Source organism: Emys orbicularis, chromosome 6, assembly GCF_028017835.1.
Source record: "Emys orbicularis isolate rEmyOrb1 chromosome 6, rEmyOrb1.hap1, whole genome shotgun sequence".
NCBI lineage: Eukaryota > Metazoa > Chordata > Testudines > Emydidae > Emys > Emys orbicularis.
The window spans coordinates 94,923,272-94,941,613 of record NC_088688.1 but is presented as its reverse complement, the minus strand read 5'-3'; the positions used below and the strand labels follow the sequence as shown (position 1 = coordinate 94,941,613).

At 40.6% G+C, this 18,342-nt stretch overlaps 1 protein-coding gene across 1 annotated transcript in view; it reads left to right on the top strand.

Moving 5' to 3' along the window:
* DOCK8 (dedicator of cytokinesis 8) overlaps positions 1-18,342 on the top strand; it is a 122,543-nt gene that overhangs the window by 49,749 nt on the left and 54,452 nt on the right. Inside the window, exons 12-14 of the mRNA XM_065406685.1 lie at positions 367-506; positions 1,039-1,132; positions 2,717-2,879. Coding sequence (XP_065262757.1) covers positions 367-506; positions 1,039-1,132; positions 2,717-2,879 — 397 coding nt within the window. The remainder of the gene's footprint in view (positions 1-366; positions 507-1,038; positions 1,133-2,716; positions 2,880-18,342) is intronic.

Here is an 18,342-nt window from a genome sequence, read left to right as displayed (position 1 = left end):
TTATATTGCTGGAAGATCAGTCCTTTTAGTCTTCCACAATGAATAGAACGCCCAATCCAACAATAGCACACACCAGATTGCCTCACCTCCTGTCATCCTATGGGCTAAAGAAATGAATAGCATCATGCCACAGCAGCAATGATGTTCTCTCAACAGAATAAATACTGCACTTACTACATTGTTTTACATAGCCTTACACTGAGTTGATGGAAAATACAAAGTTAAGGTCTTTTGACGTTCCCCTGAGATCACAAGGTGCTTGTGGTGTTTTAGTACTAAATTCAGGTATATATGTCATGCTTTATGATAGACTATATACTGACACAAAATAAGATGAATTTTTTAAAACATAATTTATTCTTGAAGGGAAAGGAACTACTGGTGACAGAAGAACGACGATGCTACAAGCTAGAAGACTTTCTGAGAGGAGCCTCAATTCAGAGGACAATTATGCTGTGTCAAACTTCAAAGCGACCACTCTGACTGTCAACACCTTTATAAAACAGGTACAGTAAGCTCTTTATTTTAGAGTGTGTGGAGTTTTATATTCTGCTCGTAAACGTGTACTAAAGTGAACTGAATTGAAAAAATGCTGCTCAGTGGGGAACAAAAGGATAATTCATACAAAACACAGAGTTATCCACTCACTCTTTGGGTACGTCCAGACTACCCGCCGTATCGGCGGGTAGCGATCGATTTATTGGGAATCGATATATCGCGTCTCGTTAAGACGCGATATATCGATCCCCGAACGTGCTCCCCATCGACTCTGGAACTCCACCGGAGTGAGCGGCGGTAGCGGAGTCGACGGGGGAGCCGCAGCCGTCGATCCTGCGCCATGAGGACGGGAGGTAAGTCAGAATAAGATATGTCAACTTCAGCTACGTTATTCCCGTAGCTGAAGTTGCGTATCTTACATCAACACCCCCCCCCCCAGTGTAGACCAGGCCTTTGTCTTGCAGACATATCTAATTCATGAAAGTAGGTAACCATACGATGTACCCTTATAGCAGTATTAATTTGTCTTTCTCCTGACAGGAAGGAGACCGACTTAGTGATGAAGACCTATTCAAATTTTTAACTGACTTCAAGAGATCTTCCTCCTTGCAGAGAAGAGTGAAGTCCATCCCAGGTATGGAATGTGTTTAGGATGGGATGAGATATAGGCACCTAACTCCAGTAAACACCAATGAAAATCTCAGCCCTCCTGTGCAATTATCCCCTTGGTTTTTAGGGCTATAAGTTGTGTTATGAGGGAACTTCCTTATTTTATTAATGACTTCATCAAGCCAGCCATTAATTTTTGACCTTCTAATTGTTCACCCCGGCAGACAGAGATTTATAGTTATTTTTATATTCTAAATTAGTTTGTTTTCATCAATAATTTACAATGGGTTCATTCGGTTTTTTGGTTTTACCTGAAGTTTTTTAGGAGAATGGGATTAAAGCAGAATCTCAAGATCCTTACTGGTTCCCTAATACCTTGTTAGAACAGGGATCAGAGATTGGGTTGGGTGATTAAAATGTTTACTCTCTTTCCCTTTTAATTGACCCAGTGTTAATTAAGCAGAGGCAGAAACTGAATTTGGCCTCTCACAACAGCTTGACCAACTGATGCTTTTTTGTGATGGCTTCCTTGTGCTCCAGATTTTAAGCTTTCATTTACAATACATTATGTCTCTAGTCCTTGTGGTTGCTAAGAAAATCTCTAAAAAGTGAACTGAATGTAACCACTGCAGGGATGACTGCCTGGGTCTGTAGGCAGCCTGAAGAGCAGCTCTGGGAGGTGTGAACTGCTCCCATTCATCTCAATAGAGTATTAAATCTTAAGTTTAATTATGACAGTTTAAATGTTACCATTGTTAACAATTTCACTGCTGGTCACAGCAAGCAAGAAAAAATATGGAAAATCATATTCTGAAGATCTGCACCTGATTTTACTATCTTAAGTAAGGCAGTGCTTGCTTTGCGCACAAAGCTAGCGAGAGCATCACTACTTTATTTCCAATTCAAGCCCTTAACAAATGTTATCCTTTTTGAATGGACAAGACTAGAAAGTCAACTCAGCATATGGTATCCCTTCCTTCCTGTCTACATGTGAATGTGCAAAGAGTCTTGTGTCTTCATCAGCTGCTCCATATATTAAGTGTCAGGACAAGATCAGAAATGAGGATAATTAAAGCTGAACCCAGAAACCACCTCCATTAGAACTGGTTCGGTTTTGGTGGCTTTCTTGATATGGACATATTATTAAACTGGAAGACCAACACATTCCAAAGTGTGTGTGCCAAGGAATGCCACTACGTGGATGGGGATAATGTAGGTGCCAAAAGCTTCAATGGCGTGATAAGATCACCAGTGATGGTCTTAAACTGAATATCCCGTGAGATCACCTTTAGGACCTGCCCAGAGATCAATCTGGGAAGTGCTCAACCTGCAAGGAGGCCATGTTCCTTTTGGATTTACTGTGATGATGATGAAACCTGAAGAGAGATTTTATCTTGATGTGTAGGGATCTATATGGGTTACTTCCCTGTGTATTCAGATAACAAAATACTTTCTCCAACCAAGATTTCTTTCTCCTGCAGTCCTCAAACTAAAAACCCAAATTCATATTTCCTAGTTACTTCTTTTGACCTTATGCATGTTTGGTTTGGTTTTATTTTTCATTACTTATTTTTAATGGTGGGCTGAGCTTTCATATAATTTTTTTAAGGATCACTTAAATTGGAGATTTCCCCAGCTTCAGAAGTCCTCAGTTGCTGTCTCACCCCTGAATTATTACAAGTGAAACCATTTCCTGAAAACCGCAGTCGTCCTCAGAAAGAGATTTTGGAGTTCCCAGTTCGAGAAGTGTATGTTCCCCACACTGTTTATAGGTAAGAAAAATGGATTTTTTGAAAACTGTTAAACCCATATTCCAAAAATAATTATGGTATAATTTTTCTCCGATTCATAGAAACTAGAAATTGAAAAACATGTTAGGTTATCTAAGCCTGTAAAGTTACAACCATTCTTTAATCTCATTAGCCAATATAAGATAGGATCCCTACTGTATGTTCTGCAGTATATTTTCCAGTCCAATTGTAAATGTCATGAGCAAAGTGTTTCAAAAGTGTTGAGGAACCAGCAGCTTTCATTCACTTCAGTAGGTACTCAGACAACTTTACATAGCTGCTTGTATATGAATTTAGGAACCTAACTTTAGGCACCCATGTTTAAAAATCTTAGCCTTGAAGTTCTGACTCCCAGTCTTTTTTTCTAACCATAAAATCCCATTGACATCCATGGAAAACAGAGGCCTTGATTTTTAAACCGCTCATGACACAAGACTAATTATATTTTCATTGGTGATTTTGTTGTATCCTTTATCTTGTCATATAATATGAGTAACATTCACAGCATTGGAGCATATTTGTACTGAACAGCTTTTGTAGTTACCATGTGTCATCTAACTACCCAAAGATGCAGTTTATTGCTCTGTATACTCCATGAATAAGATCCCTTCTCTATATCATATCACTTCGTAAAATGTATTAGTCTATTCTGACTGATTAAAAAAGGTAAAAGTTCTAAAGAGTACAAATCAAAATAGGTCCCATCATTTCTTACTAGCCTGGCAACACATTAATCCCAAATGAGCTATGAATATCAAGGGAATATTCTTCAACACACTGATGTACTGTATGGTAATGCTAATAATACACAGGCTGGAGATTTGTGACTCGAGGTATGTTCTGGGATTATGTATAGATTTAGCTCTCATATTTGTATTTGTTTTTGAAATTTGATGAAAGGAACAGAGAATGTATTGCAGATTTTTTTTTTAAATCAACAGCTGAGTATACTGTACAGGACTGGGACTTGGACAGCAGGGCCAGTTTGATTAGCAGGGGAGATGTGACTATCACAAATGAGTCAGGGAGTGTGACGCTTCCTGGGGGTACCCAGGTGTAACAGGGTGCGTCTTCACTCCTGCCTTCTTGCCCCACAGATTCTGCCCAGAATCCACTAGTGTGCATTCACAGCATCATTTATTTTTGAATGCCTTCCACCAGTACCACTACAGTCCCCGTGCAACAGTCTGTTTGAAATATCTTTAGCGCTTCTGGCCCTCTCCTCAGGACCTGAGGGAACAGAGGTCTCCCTTCCCTGAGGCTTCTTTGTGGCTGGGCTCAGCTAGCCCTGTTCCCCACTCTCACTCCCCTCTGCATTTCCTTCCTGTGCCTCTTTCTCAGACTGGGGCTGATGGGCTAATTGGCTCTGTATCCCACCCAGCCCACCAGCCTGCTTCTCTAATTACCTCAGTCAGCTGTCTCTGGGGAACTAGTTGGCGTCTAAGTGATCTGAGTGCAGGCTCACCTGTTCACTGCCTACACTTTGTCACACCAGGGTTGTGAGACACCTCGCTACCACCTCTCCTTAGCATGAGGAAGCCTTGTCTCTGCCTGCTGTGGGTCAGCTTTTTGACTCCATTGGTCACAGGCAACACAAGCACTTCCTTCCAGGCTTCCACAGGCCCCACACTCTAGCAGCTACAGGTTAGCGATAGGCACACTCCAACCCCAAGCATCTCCTTGGAGTGCCCAGCCCCTGTTCCTCTATATTTCCAGATTAGCTGCTCCCAAAGTACCAGTGCACCCTGGCTTACCAGTTGCAGCTCTGATCACTGCTCCGCTTAACACACAGAACTTAAATAAGAGTATAGTGAAAACAAATAGCAGTTTATTTTTAAAAGTACAGGGATTCAAGTAATAGCAAGTAGGAGTACTGGAAACAAAAGATTACATGTAAAATAAAAAGGTTACGTGCATTCTAGAGCCTAGATTTAATTAACTAGATGTTTCTCTGTTTTATAGAGCAATGCTCACCCAAAGTCCTCCCAGCATCTTGCAGCCAGACTTGGCTGTGATCACCTTTTCATGAGGCAAGTCCCACTGTCCGCTTGCCTCCTCGGTGAAAGATGCAGGGTGTTTCTTGGTACCCTTGGTACTATCAGGACAGTCCTCTGTTCTTTTTCATAACCAGGACACCCCCTGCAGATTGTTTGTTTTTTCCTGGGGCCTCCCTCTCTTGTTCACTTTGCAATCTTTTAATCAGCATCTGGCTCTGTATGCAACTAGGTGAGACACACAGTGACCAGATGGGGAGAGAAGCATTTGCTACCTCCTGCTCAAAAGGAACCTGTTGCCTCTGGTTACCTGCCTCAATGCCAAGGTTTTGAAAACATAATTTCCAGTATAGCTGCTTAACTCCTGCAATACTATCTGTACGTACATTTCAGAATGGTTACGACAACCAGTGGGCTGCACTGGTATAACCGAGACGAGAATTTTGGCCCTTAATTTGTAAGGAATGCTGAAGGATGAAGAGATATGTGACTGATCTCATTGTAAAGATTTAAAATTTCATGGGAGTAGGAAAATTAACCATCTGTAAGTGGTTTTGGTGGAGCTATTTTAGCAGTAAAGATGCTTTAGGAGTGTCATTATTCCAGTATAGTACTGTGTATCTGTGCTGTTCAGCCACTTGAGGGTGCAGTTTCTTCACTCTAGACCCAGACACGTTTTAATGAGGAAAGTTGCAGTGTCTTAAGCATGTGTGAGAGAAGATGGAAATTAATTTCTTTTTCTCTATTTGCAGCATTTCGTTCAAATATTTCTATAACTCAAGTAGCTTTCCAAGGGGTTTAAATTGCCCACTTCATTTCTCTTTGTTTAAGAATGTGGGTCCCTGCTCATGTATTACCCTCAGAGTTCCTGCCATCAGAGGCCCCATTTATGTCTGACTTGCTACCTCCCTGCTTCTTTATAGATCTCAGGAAAGAACAGTGCTTATGCCACTGCTATTGGCAGAGGGGATATGACACAATATCCCACTTCTTGTTTTTACTATCCAGGAGTAGTTCCAGCCAGTCCCCCCTTGTGCTCAGTGTGTGTGTGTGCGACTGTGTGTGTGCCCGTGCACACACACACACACACCTGCTTATAAGGTTTCCTGAAGTTACTGTAATTTTTTATTTTAGTGCGCACGTGCACACACACACACAAAAGCAGTGAATTCTGTTATATGTTACTTAGCATAACACAAACCATGAAAAAATGAAAGTCTAGCAAACAGCAATCTAGTGGCACAAGTATTCCTCCTGCATATAGCTTGTGTATCAGTGCTTTCAACTGATGCATTACATCCGACATGCCATAACAAATTGCATTAGTTATGTAATATACGATTGGTGAAATATATACCATATGGCATGATGATCACTGTGCAGTCAAGTCAGTCAGCTGAGAAACTGAATAAAACATGGATTTCCATAATCTTCATGATAAAGCATAGTTCTAAGAAATGTCTAAAAACACTTCTTTAAAAATCAGATGCACTCATTATTTTCAGTACCTTAAAATATTTGCTTTGTAACTAGTGCTTACGGATCTACAACATTTCTGTTAGGAGCAAGCTAGTAGGTAACTGTCATATTCACGCTACAATAACAATATTTTTGCAAAACTTTTCAGCACCTTGGCCATGCAGTTTGTTAAAAGATAACAACTATTGAACAAGACAGCCCCTAGCTTTCTTGCATATTAGCCTTCTAAATCAAGATAGAAATCCTAATAGCATATCTGCATTTACACTGCATAGATCACTGGTAAAATATTTTAATCCTGTGATTGTCTTTCATATACTCTCATGTACTGATAATGTTGTGTTCTGCATCTTAGAAGAATCTGCTATTTTCTTCCTGATTCCATTGGTCTTCAGCTGTCTGGCTAGTTTGCTTTTTGGCCTAACCTGTGTAACAAAAAGTAACGACAACAATGCAATGTGGTTAAAAATAAAAGAGAATTACAGAAACAGAAAGTGAATGCAAGTCATTTATAAAGTATACAGGGAAATCACAAGTTTTTCGTTCTATAGGTACTAAAGTGAGCATCAGTCTTCTAGAGATACATAGGAATCAAATGATTCCATTAATCAACAAGTATGCATCTCCATTCTTTTGGCAGGCAGAATGTTGGGAGATTAGACTGCAGCCATTGAATTCTGAAACCAGCTCCGCTACTGATTCCCTGCATAGCCGTGGGCGAGTGGCTGTATCCCATTTGTAAAATTCCTGCCATGCAGGAATGTGACATGGGTTGATGATATTTATACAGTACTTAGAGCAGGGGTAGGCAACCTATGGCACGCGTGCCAAAGGCGGCACACAAGCTGATTTTCAGTGGCACTCACACTGCCCGGGTCCTGGCCACCAGTCCAGGGGGCTCTGCATTTTAATTTAATTTTAAATGAAGCTTCTTAAACATTTTAAAAACCTTATTTACTTTACATACAACAATAGTTTAGTTATATATTATAGACTTATAGAAAGAGACCTTCTAAAAACGTTAACATGTATTACTGGCACGCGAAACCTTAAATGAGAGTGAATAAATGAAGACTCGGCACACCACTTCTGAAAGGTTGCTGAACCCTGACTTAGAGGATTAGTGCCAGCTTTTGGTATTGGTGTTGTTTGAATTCCCAACTCCTGGTGCCAAGAATTTTGGCAGATCTCTTGTCTTTCATCTCCCTTTTAGGAAAAACATATCATGACTGTTTCCCCCTATAACAGGAAAAGCCCTTGAGGCAGGGACCCTCTTTTTATAATGTTTGTACAGCACCTAGTATGATGGGTTCCTAGGTGCTACCACAATGCAAATAAATAATATTCATAATAATGTTACCAGTTCAGTGGATCACTGTATTCTTCCAATCTCAAAACAAAGGCCAGTAGTGAAAAGGTGAATGGGGAAGAAAAGTTATGAAGAGCCTACCTTTTTCAGTAACTTTTGAATGAGTGCATCTTGTATACTAATTTGGTCTTGCTGCAGCTCCACTTCAGTAAGCAACTCATCAATTCTTACGCTTTGAGTTTGCACAAAAGACTAAGAAAAGAGGTGGGGAGGGAAGAAAAGATTACTTTGAAGCTGCAAAAATCTTTGATGTGTTCCAAGGTTTGGTCACAAAATACTGGGGCATCTTCAATGTGATTTTTTATTTTTTTTAGCTGGAGGAATTATCAGAAATAGAATAGAACATTGTTTTTAGAGGCAAATCTTGTAGTCCCCATGCAGGCAAAATTCTCAATGAAGCCAATAAGAGTTTTGCCTGAATAAGGACTGCAGGTTTTGTCTCACTTTTAATTGTATGTGGTAAATTAATTTACCACTACAGTTTTTGAATAATAATTAGTAATTATCAAGCTATACAATGCACAAAAATAAAGACAGCTCATGCCTGGAAGAGCTTACATGTAACCACATACTTCTTAAATAAAGAAAAAAATGCAGAGCAAAACAGACAAGCCTGTTTTCAGCTCATATGGTAATAGATTTATGGATTAAAAAAAAGTCCTATGTCTAGTATCCACTTTTACTGAGAATCACTATAAGTGAATAAATAATCATTCTAAAAGATAGATTAAGAAGATCAGGTGTTAAAAACTCCAGTACTTACCATAATGTCAGTCATACTCACTGAAGTACTGGTGTTAGTTTTGTAATTTAGGGCATTCTCTATCTTCTCCTCTAAAAATTCCAGCTTGGTGTTGAAAGTCATTCTGTAGTGCATTACTTCACCAAGCTGGTTCTGGAGCTCTGCAGAGAGCCTGCCCAGAACTTGGTTCCTAGTTTCAAGTTGTTGAGTTTTCTCCATAAGACCATTTCTCAGCCTCTTATTTAGGCTGACCTGCTCCAGTAATTTTATCAAGGAGTTGTTAAAAATGTTGAGCTGTTGAAAGATGTAGGTAATTTTCTCTTTAGTATGGTCAACCTGCTCCTTTAACCCAGCTCCAAGCTTCAGGACACCCTGAGAGAGCACACGGATTTCCTCGCTGGAATAATGAAAGTGGGCACCTGGCATTTCTTTCTTGCTTGATGCATAGTTGCCTTTGGTTACACTGTTTAGAGAATGTGCAATACACAGGAGGACCAAAACAGATATTTTGTACATTGCAACTTGTAAAGTTTTTTAGCCTCCTACAGATCTGCCAGCTTGTTCTAAGAAAAGTTTCCAAATGGACCACTTTGAAGGTCCCAGCACAGTGGGAGAAAATGTGAATGCGATCAACAAAGTATTTTCAAATTCCACAGGTTAACCCCTAACTTCCTATTGCAGTTAAAGAGCAGCTGTTTAAATACTGGGTTAGTGATGAGTCTATGCTTTGAATTCCAAAATATTTTGCATTGAAATTATATACATCGAAAACATCCTGGGAAAAAGAAGATATTGAAGCATGTGAGATGATGTATCATATCACGTAATACATATGACTACACAGGAACATGTTATCAGTATTTTGGGAAGTACTAGATTACATTAAATGTCATGTACCTACAAGGATAGTGTTATTTATTAAATTTACAAGGCCAAAATAATTTCATCATAATTATCAACAGTATCCGAAAGTAGGGCTATTTAAGGAACATTTTCAAGAAACTTCTTTTGTTTCTTTCAGGCATATTGTCTGCTGTATGTTAAAGCCTAGAGTTAATGATCATCAGAAATTTAACCATTTAGTTCATTAATAAAGATTTAATGCGATTAGATTTGGAAGTAGATAGGGTGACCAGATGTCCCGATCTTATAGGGACAGTCCTGATTTTGGGGTCTTTTTCTTATATAGGCTCCTATAACCCTCCACCCCCTGTCCCGATTTTTCACATTTGCTGTCTGGTCACCCTAGAAGTAGATCAACCCTTCTGCTGGTGCAGTTGGAGAGAACCTAGATCCTAGGATCACGGAATGAACAGGAAAGTTGTGGGTCCACAAACGTTGTCCCTGTACAAGTCCATGAAATTCCCCATTCCCTTTTTTTCTAGTACTCACAGAAGGCCCTTGGGACAACGTACTTTGGGGTCGAGCCCAAGGGAAGGCCTTACTCCTGGCTTATCCTGTGGATATCAGAGTAAATATCAGGTTTTAATGGTACTTGAAACATTATCATCTCCCATTGGGTCCCTTGCACAAGTGTGAATGGGCCTTCCCTCTGGATCTCCAGGATTCATGGGGGCTGTGAGGTCGAAACCGATTGCCTCTTGTGCATCCCACAAAACACCCACTTGAGTGGATGGTTATTTGGAAACTCCATGAGATGGACCTCACAGAGTTATACCCAAACCCCCTAATCTGGATCTGAACACAGACTCCTGAACTGATCTCTAATTTTAAGTATAAGAAAATATTATCCAGGCTATTATCCATATTAAAAGTAAAATCTTATTTAAAAAACCTAAAGAACTATGGCCATCTTGAGAATTTATGCATGTACTTCCTTTTAAAATAATTTAGCATATTAAAATTCTGCTGATGCACCATTTCTTCTGTATCAGAGGGGTAGCCGTGTTAGTCTGAATCTGTAAAAAAGCAACAGAGGGTCCTGTGGCACCTTTAAGACTAACAGAAGTATTGGGAGCATAAGCTTTCGTGGGTAAGAACCTCACTTCTTCAGATGCAAGCCACATTTTTTCTGTGTTTTCTAAGTTATTGAAAATGAGCTTATATAGTCAGTAAAATAACTGCAATTTGGGATAAAGTTTACAGCCATTTTTCTGAAGACCTAATAATGAGTGAAAACAATAGAACCAATAGAGACTATCTTGACATATACTAAATAACTGCATTATTTGTATCTATTACCGTCAGCAGCAAGTGCCAAGGTTAATTTAGTGATCACAGTACATTTGCATATCAGTCTGTGTTCTGTATTAATAGGGTCTACCTAGAGATATATTGAATTTTATGTGTGGTATTCGTGTCCTAGTCATCCACAGACATATCTATTGTTGATTAAAATTTGGAACCCAGCCACACTGGGATGTAACTCACAAATAGCCATGTAATTTAGTATGAAGAACTACCAACCAACACAACCAATAATTATGAGTAATGGCATTTAAGCACAAGAGGGTCAAAGTCTTAAAGCCTGTACATATATTTTATTTTGGTGGAGGATAGATCTGCTCTGCCCTGACCATTGAACATGGTCAAGTCAGTGCAGTCAAATTTCATGGAGATGTTGGACAGGATAGCAAGTTCAGACCACAGTGGAGTTGTACAGTGTGCAAGTCAGGGCAGGGTTTGACCCCATTGTGTTTAGACAGAGCAGTACAGCTGATCTCTCTTCAGAGGGTTCTCCAACCCAAGTCAGTGTTATGTGCACAGTAAGGGTTGTTTCTGTGAATCGGTGGTTTTACTGAGAGACTCTAATTAAATTAGATTTGCATAAATTTTATGTTGTCATCTTTATTTTATTAATTATTGTCTTGTGGACTTGCATGAACATTGTTTTGTTATTATCTTGGCCAATGTTTTGCTCTTCTTTTGACATCAAAACGTCTTCTCCACAGTTGAGCATTTATATTGCTTTGACACTGACTGGCACAGAAATTTTTCTACCGTCATTTTTGACCTTGTAACATGGTGTCCAAACACTAGCACTAAAGGAACACAACTTAAAAATCAGACTTCTGTCTGAAAATGTTGTACCTGCTATAGTTACAAATCCCAACTAAAATTACTAAAACTGAAAGACATTAGAGAAACATATGTTCTTCTGTTTTAACAGTATGTTTACCTTTTACATAGTCAGGCTTCACTATTCCCCTGGATAGTCAGTTGATTTTCCCAGGGTTTTGTTTTGTTTTTTGTGCGTGTTGAGGTTTTTGATTCAGCAATTGAGGAGAGAAAAGCATTTACAAAAATAGACACATGCAGCTGAAAGTAACAAAACCTGGCAGAAAGACTTAGAAGCAGAAGTAGTACCTGAAACTACTTACATTTTTAAAAAAAGTTTTAGATCTCAAGATGGTGGTGTTCATTTAACACTAGCCTGAGAACAGTAACTGAATCATGCTATACCCCATTTATTTATATGTGAAACTAGCATCATTGAAAAATACTTGAGAGTACCCATAAAGGATTTTTAAAGAACACCAAATAGGCCTAAACTGGTGAAATCTGGGGTGGTAGGTGGTTGTTTTTAATTAAACTACATTGTACCTGAAGTTTGATGTCTGAAATCTGATGCAAGTCATCTTCAAATTATGTTGGTCTGTGTTCGAAAAAACAGTTTTACCTTTCAAAAAAAATTCTGGGAAGAAAGTTTGCAGTTGGGCTGACATCATTTATGCTAAAGTTCACCCTAGTATGATTTCGAAATGCTGAGATTATTATTATTTGGTGTATGCAATCGGCCAAGCCACAGCGTTCTTATCAACAATGTTCAAGGCACAAAGACCTCCAGGAAGTTGTCATTTTTTCAGTCCTCAACAATGTGTGTCATAGTTTGTGGCTGCCCACATTGACATAGTGGACGTTGCTGAGATAACAAACTCAAATAGAGATGTTTATAATGGCAAAGCTAACTCAGTCTTTAGCTGCAGTGATACTTGTATAATGCTGGCTAAATAAAGGAACAGTTTACAGTACAGTAGTGTGAAGATAACATCCCACAACTAGAAACAAGAATCAGTGGCTGCAGCTGATCAAATTCCAGAGTGTTTTGCCCAGCATAAGTGCACCATCCTAGAGGTCGTAGGGTAAGGTATCCCTTACAAAAATTAATCTCCATAAAAAGCACTCACAAAAAATAGAGAGAGAGAGGGTCAGAATGGGTCAGATCCTGAGCCCTGATGTGGCCCCTTTGCATTGTCACTTTACATCCCACCCAGCTCTACTTCACCCATACCTGTCTAGTCTTACTGGCCCTCACAAGGCTGGTTGTGAGACACTCACAATCAGCCTACAAACATGTAGGCCCCACACTGAAGTGTCTGTGCTAGACAGCCCTGGTTCAGCAGCTCCGACCCCAGCGGCCTGCCTACAGCCCCACTTTGGCTTCCACCAGCTTTGGTTACTAGTTGCAGGGTGAGCCCAACACACTCCCAGTCCCAAATTTTCCCCAAACCGTGTGCTCTGTAATGTCCTGCCCCCTCCTGGGCAGTTTGGAGAAATAATAAAGTTTGTTTGTTCCTCTAAAGACACAAAAGCCACCGCCTTGCCACATTAACTGGAGTTAAGATTCACTTTAATTCAAACACAGCACTGGTGATTTAGATTAATAGTAAAACAAATGTATTAATAAAAGAAAATAGGATTTTAAGTGAGTTCAAGTATAAAAGATAAAGTTAGAAAGGGTTACAAGCAAATAAAAGTGAAAACATGCCTCTAAAAGTCTAAAACTTAATCTAGCAAGGTACAGGTTTTGTTCAAAATGCTTTTTCTCACCTATATTTAGTTGCCAGAAAGTTCAACCCCTCCTTGGTGGAAGGACCCATCTTTCTCAGCATGCAAGAGCTCTGTTCCTTTGTGTCTGTCCAGTGATGGATGCAAAGATGGCTTCTGTCTTTGCTTATATCTTCCAAAGTTCAGTGGCTTTGTTTCAAGAGGCAGGATGACCTCATGCTGTTCTTCCCTTCCTGTCTGTAAATGGGGCTTCCATGGTTTTGATTCCACCATGCATAATTTTTATAGTAGACAGGTAAATAGCTACTTTTCTCCTGTCTGGAAGGGAACCTGTTTCTCCCTGTTTGGCCACAGACTTTAAAACATAATATCATTTAGTATCCATATTTCCTCATAGGGTGTCAATACATACATTTCACAGAGATATTAATCACCAGTATGTCATTAGCTTTCAGAAAAGACCTCACTCTATACACTTCTATAATATAGCAATATTGTATTCAATCAGTTGATGCAATTGCTTATCACTTGAAGTTCACCCCCCCACCCCTGTAATTATACACCAGTAAACCTTTGCAGTGTATTCTTCTGAAAAGTAAAACCCAGACCCAGCTTCTCTCTCCTGCTGGGGCGTAGACGCCATGCTGACTCCTCCCTGACTTGCTAGTGTGAGGTTTGCCTCCACTCCTTGTTAGCTTGATAGGTCTGTTTACTCAATATGTAAATACATTCTCATTGTCTTTCAGAGTACTTTGGAGGAGTGGGGGAGGTTTAGGTTGGATATTAGGAAAAACTTTTTCATTAGGAGGATGGTGAAGCACTGGAATGGGTTACCTAGGGAGGTGGTGGAATCTCCTTCCTTAGAGGTTTTTAAGGTCAGGCTTGACAAAGCCCTGGCTGGGATGATTTAGTTGGGAATTGGTCCTGCTTTGAGCAGGGGGTTGGACTAGATGACCTCCTGAGGTTCCTTCCAACCCTGATATTCTATGATTCTAAGTGACTCCCAGGAAAGGAAAACACATGCCTTTTTCTGGGGTAGACTTGTTTACCATCTCCCTCTGACATGCCTGGTTTAAACACACTTGAGTCATAATTCTAGCATATATCTGTAACTTTTAATACCCACTGCACAGGTACCTCACAGAAGAATATAAAATAAATGATCAATGAGTTGTTAGTTTTCCAATGATAACTTACGAGGCATATTTTGTACAAAGATTATTACAGTAGTATGTAGGGTGTGAATACAAGAGTGCTTAGTGTCCAAGAGGGCCATGTCCGACTCTCTGTTTTCTCTCCCTCTGTCTGGGTAGCTTGTAATCTATGTGAAGCACCTGTGCTCAGGAGGGCTGCCAGTTGTATCTGGGTCATGCACAGTGGGAGGAATCTCCATTTACCTTTATCCTCCTGACCTTACACAGACCAACCAGGACTTGCCACAATCTGGCCCTTTCTGAATGCAAGATATTTAGTGCCAGATGCTGCCCTTTACTGTCCCTAGTTGTGGTGGGGTTTGCAAATGTGAGACCAGTGGAGATACATGAGCATAAAGGGGGTCAGAATTTGGCCCTTATCTATGTACTTGCTGGATTAATTTGTACATTGGCGCCTCCTCATATGTGTAGTCAGCAGAGAGCTCTCTGTTTACATGTGATTTTACATATCTTTCATCTTAAGTCACATCTAAATGTAAAATCCAGCACTCAGGGTCATTATGTGGATTTGTGACATCCTCTCTAGAGCTGCGGATCCATAAACCAATTAACAGATTATACAATCTCTCCTATATGTGTTTTTTCATCTCTGACAGGTGTAATATTGATAATATCCTTTGTTTAATAAGTCATTCGGCCAAGCATAATTCAATAGAAGTTACCAATATATTTTGCACTTTCCTTAGCTGTTTCATAACATCATGTTGAGAGAACCTAGGTGAATGGAAATTGCATATAAAAATGTAAATGGTAGATTGCATTACTCTGTGAGACTTGGCACACAGCAAAATGAAAGGCAAGTCATGCACTAGTTTGTCCGCTAAGACATGCTGCAGTCCATCTAGCATGTCCTAGCTGATAAACCAACCTGGGATGTGTTTTTAATTTCACTGTGAAGTCTGCTACATCTCACAAAGTACTGCAACCAGAAACATTGCAGTACATGGTGATAAACAGAACTAAGTTTTCTACATCTCAGTTTAGTTGTACCAAAAGAATAATAATAATAATTAATAATAATACTTATCTCTTAGATATAGCGCTTTTCATCAATCAATCTCAAACAGCTTCACAGTCTATAATATATTTATCCTCACAAAAACCTCTGTGATGTAGGAAAGTACCATCATCCCCATTATAGACATGAGGAATTGAGGCACAAAGAGGCTAAAGAGACGTCTAGACTGCACGCTTTTTACAGCAGCATATAGAGTACATCCACTACACCCCCCACCCCAGCACATGTATAAATATTTATTGTAGATGGTGAGGTGCTGCTTAGGCAAGTAGAGTAAAGACACACCTGATCCCTGTGTGATGAACCCAGATACAGACCCTACTTGGCGCTCTACAGCCCAAGCAGTGCCTCCCCTATTTACACTGCAGTTTTGACCGGTGCAATGTCCCACTGCCTCTCCACTGCTGGAGTCTTTCCCTGCTGCAGAGAAAGGCTCCAGCAGTGAGAAAAGCCTCGGGCAGAAGGGAGGCAGCAGACAAAGGCTCAGGCAGCTTCCTTCTGCTGGAGCCTTTACCCACCACAGTGAAAGACTGGCAGAAGGGAAAGGCTCTGGCAAGGAGGAGGCAACAGGGAAAGGCTTTGGCAACTCTCTGCTGCTGGAACCTTTCCCCACTGCCTCCCCCTGGCAGAGCCTTTCCTTGCCACAGTGAAAGGCTTTGGCAGCAGGAAGCTGCCCGAGTTTCCCCACAGCCTCCCTCCCACTGGAGCCTTTCACTGATGTTTGTAGTTATACATACCCTACACATCGCTGCCAATGGTGTGCAGTATAGATGTAGTCTAAGTGACTTGCCCAGGGTCACACAGGTCACCATGGCAAAGCAGCGTATTGAGCCCAGGGCTCCCATGTCTTAAGCTAGTGCTGTAACCACTGGACCATTCTTTCATGAACATTTTTTCAGAAAAAGCCATAGTGCCACAGATATATATGGTACTGCTGAGCTGTTTTATATGCAGTTTATGATTGCAACAGTTACAAGTAGGATATGAGAAATGGTGGCAGCTATTCTAAGCTTTATAGGATGCTTTCTGCTCAGATTGATGCTGGCTAAACTGTTCAGAGCCTGCAGTTTGAGACAAAATTTTTGCCCTTGTTACCCAGTGCTAATCTCATTTCTACTGTGCTAGGTAGAGAACTGGTTAGGAAATCTGTCCTGCATTGGACAGGCAGAATGAGACACGCAACAGACAAAATCATGTAAATCAAGGTCCTTGTACCAGGTGGTCATTAATCTACGTTAAACACTGACATTTGGCAGAATCCTAGCTAAGAAAGGCCCCCCACAGCTGTCAGACCATCATAAAAACAACTTTCATAACAAACAGCCATGTTTTCCTCCATTGGGGCTTTCCTCAGAGTGGGATTGCACCCATATAACTGAATGGCAAATTTGGCCCATTGAGTGGTATGAAGTGAATATTGTGCTGCCGTTATAGTATGCAGAAATGCAACTTGTTGTTTGTAATTAACTCAATATTGTGGCAGCCCCACTGAAGTCAACTGTAATTTTGCCATTGACTTCACTGGGGTCAGGGTTTTACCCTTGGATTTTGAAGCACAGGCACCGACTTTCCAAAGTGCCGGGGGTCAGATCCCACCCACATCCCACCTCTTTCCACTCCTGCTCAACCCCACCCTGCCTCTTCCCACCCCCGCTCTACCCCGTCCCCCGAGCACACCGCATCATCACTCCACCCCCTCCCCACCAGAGCCTCTTGCACGCTGCGAAACAGCTGATTGCGGCAGGCGGTAGGCATTGGGGTAGGCGGAGGTGCTGATCTATGGGGCCCATCACCTGGTGGGAGGCGCTGAGGGGATGGGGGGAGTTGATAGGGGGGCTACTGGTGGGTGCTCAGTGCCCACCATTTTTTCCCCATGGGTGCTCCAGCCCCAGAGCACCCACGGAGTCGGCACCTATGTGAAGTACCCTTATGTATCCTTGGGCTTTGATCCTGCAGACTCTTCCACTCTGATAGCCTACCCTCCACTCCGCAAAGTCAATGGAGCTTTGTGCAGGTGCAGTGATCTGCCTATGTAGAGAAGCTTGCAAGATTTGGGGCTTAGTTAATTGTAAAGGTATACTGCATTTCCAGGAGGGAGCTGCATTTTTTTTTAAAAAAATGTGTATAAATATTAGTAAAAATCAATCCCCAAACCAGACACCAAGAACTACAGGTGGAAAAACTATTTAAGTGCCATCGTTAACCTGCTATTGCTATTGAGTTGTTATAACTTTGGCAAATGTGAAATAGAGTTGTTGAGTTTATTTGGTGAATATATATATATATATATATTGCATCTCTGAGCATATCTTTCACTCAGAGCCAATTTCTGTGTAGGTGAGAAGCAGCAGCCCTATCCAGCAGTGCTCTCTATTTGTCTTGTGTTATTAAGAAGTTCTTATAAGCTTTGTTTTTGCTCTTTAACATTTGCAGACAATGTGGCTCGTTTTCCTGACTAGAGATTTGTGCGTTTCATTGCCTAAAGCAGGAATGTTCATTTATTACGGAATCAGCACATTTTATTGCATGAAAATGGTCTTCATTTGTTTCCATATCACATTGCCTCATAATAAGCTATATTACTAGGTTCTGGAATGCTAGGGGAATGAAGGATTAGCTGAGACTCAATGTACCTTGAACTTTCCTTGGCAAGGAAAGCTTTAAATGCTAGGGCTGAGTGTTACGAGATTTTTTTTTTTTTTTGTTATTTGCCAGCAACTATAAAAGCAGACAACTGCTGTCTAATGAAAGAATAAACTAAAACAAAGAAAAAAATCGGTGAAATACATCATTGCAGCTGGGGCATCCAGGCTGCTTTGTATGGATCTAAACAAACATTAGGCAGATATGGATCAAAAAATGGATGTGTGTGTGTGTGTG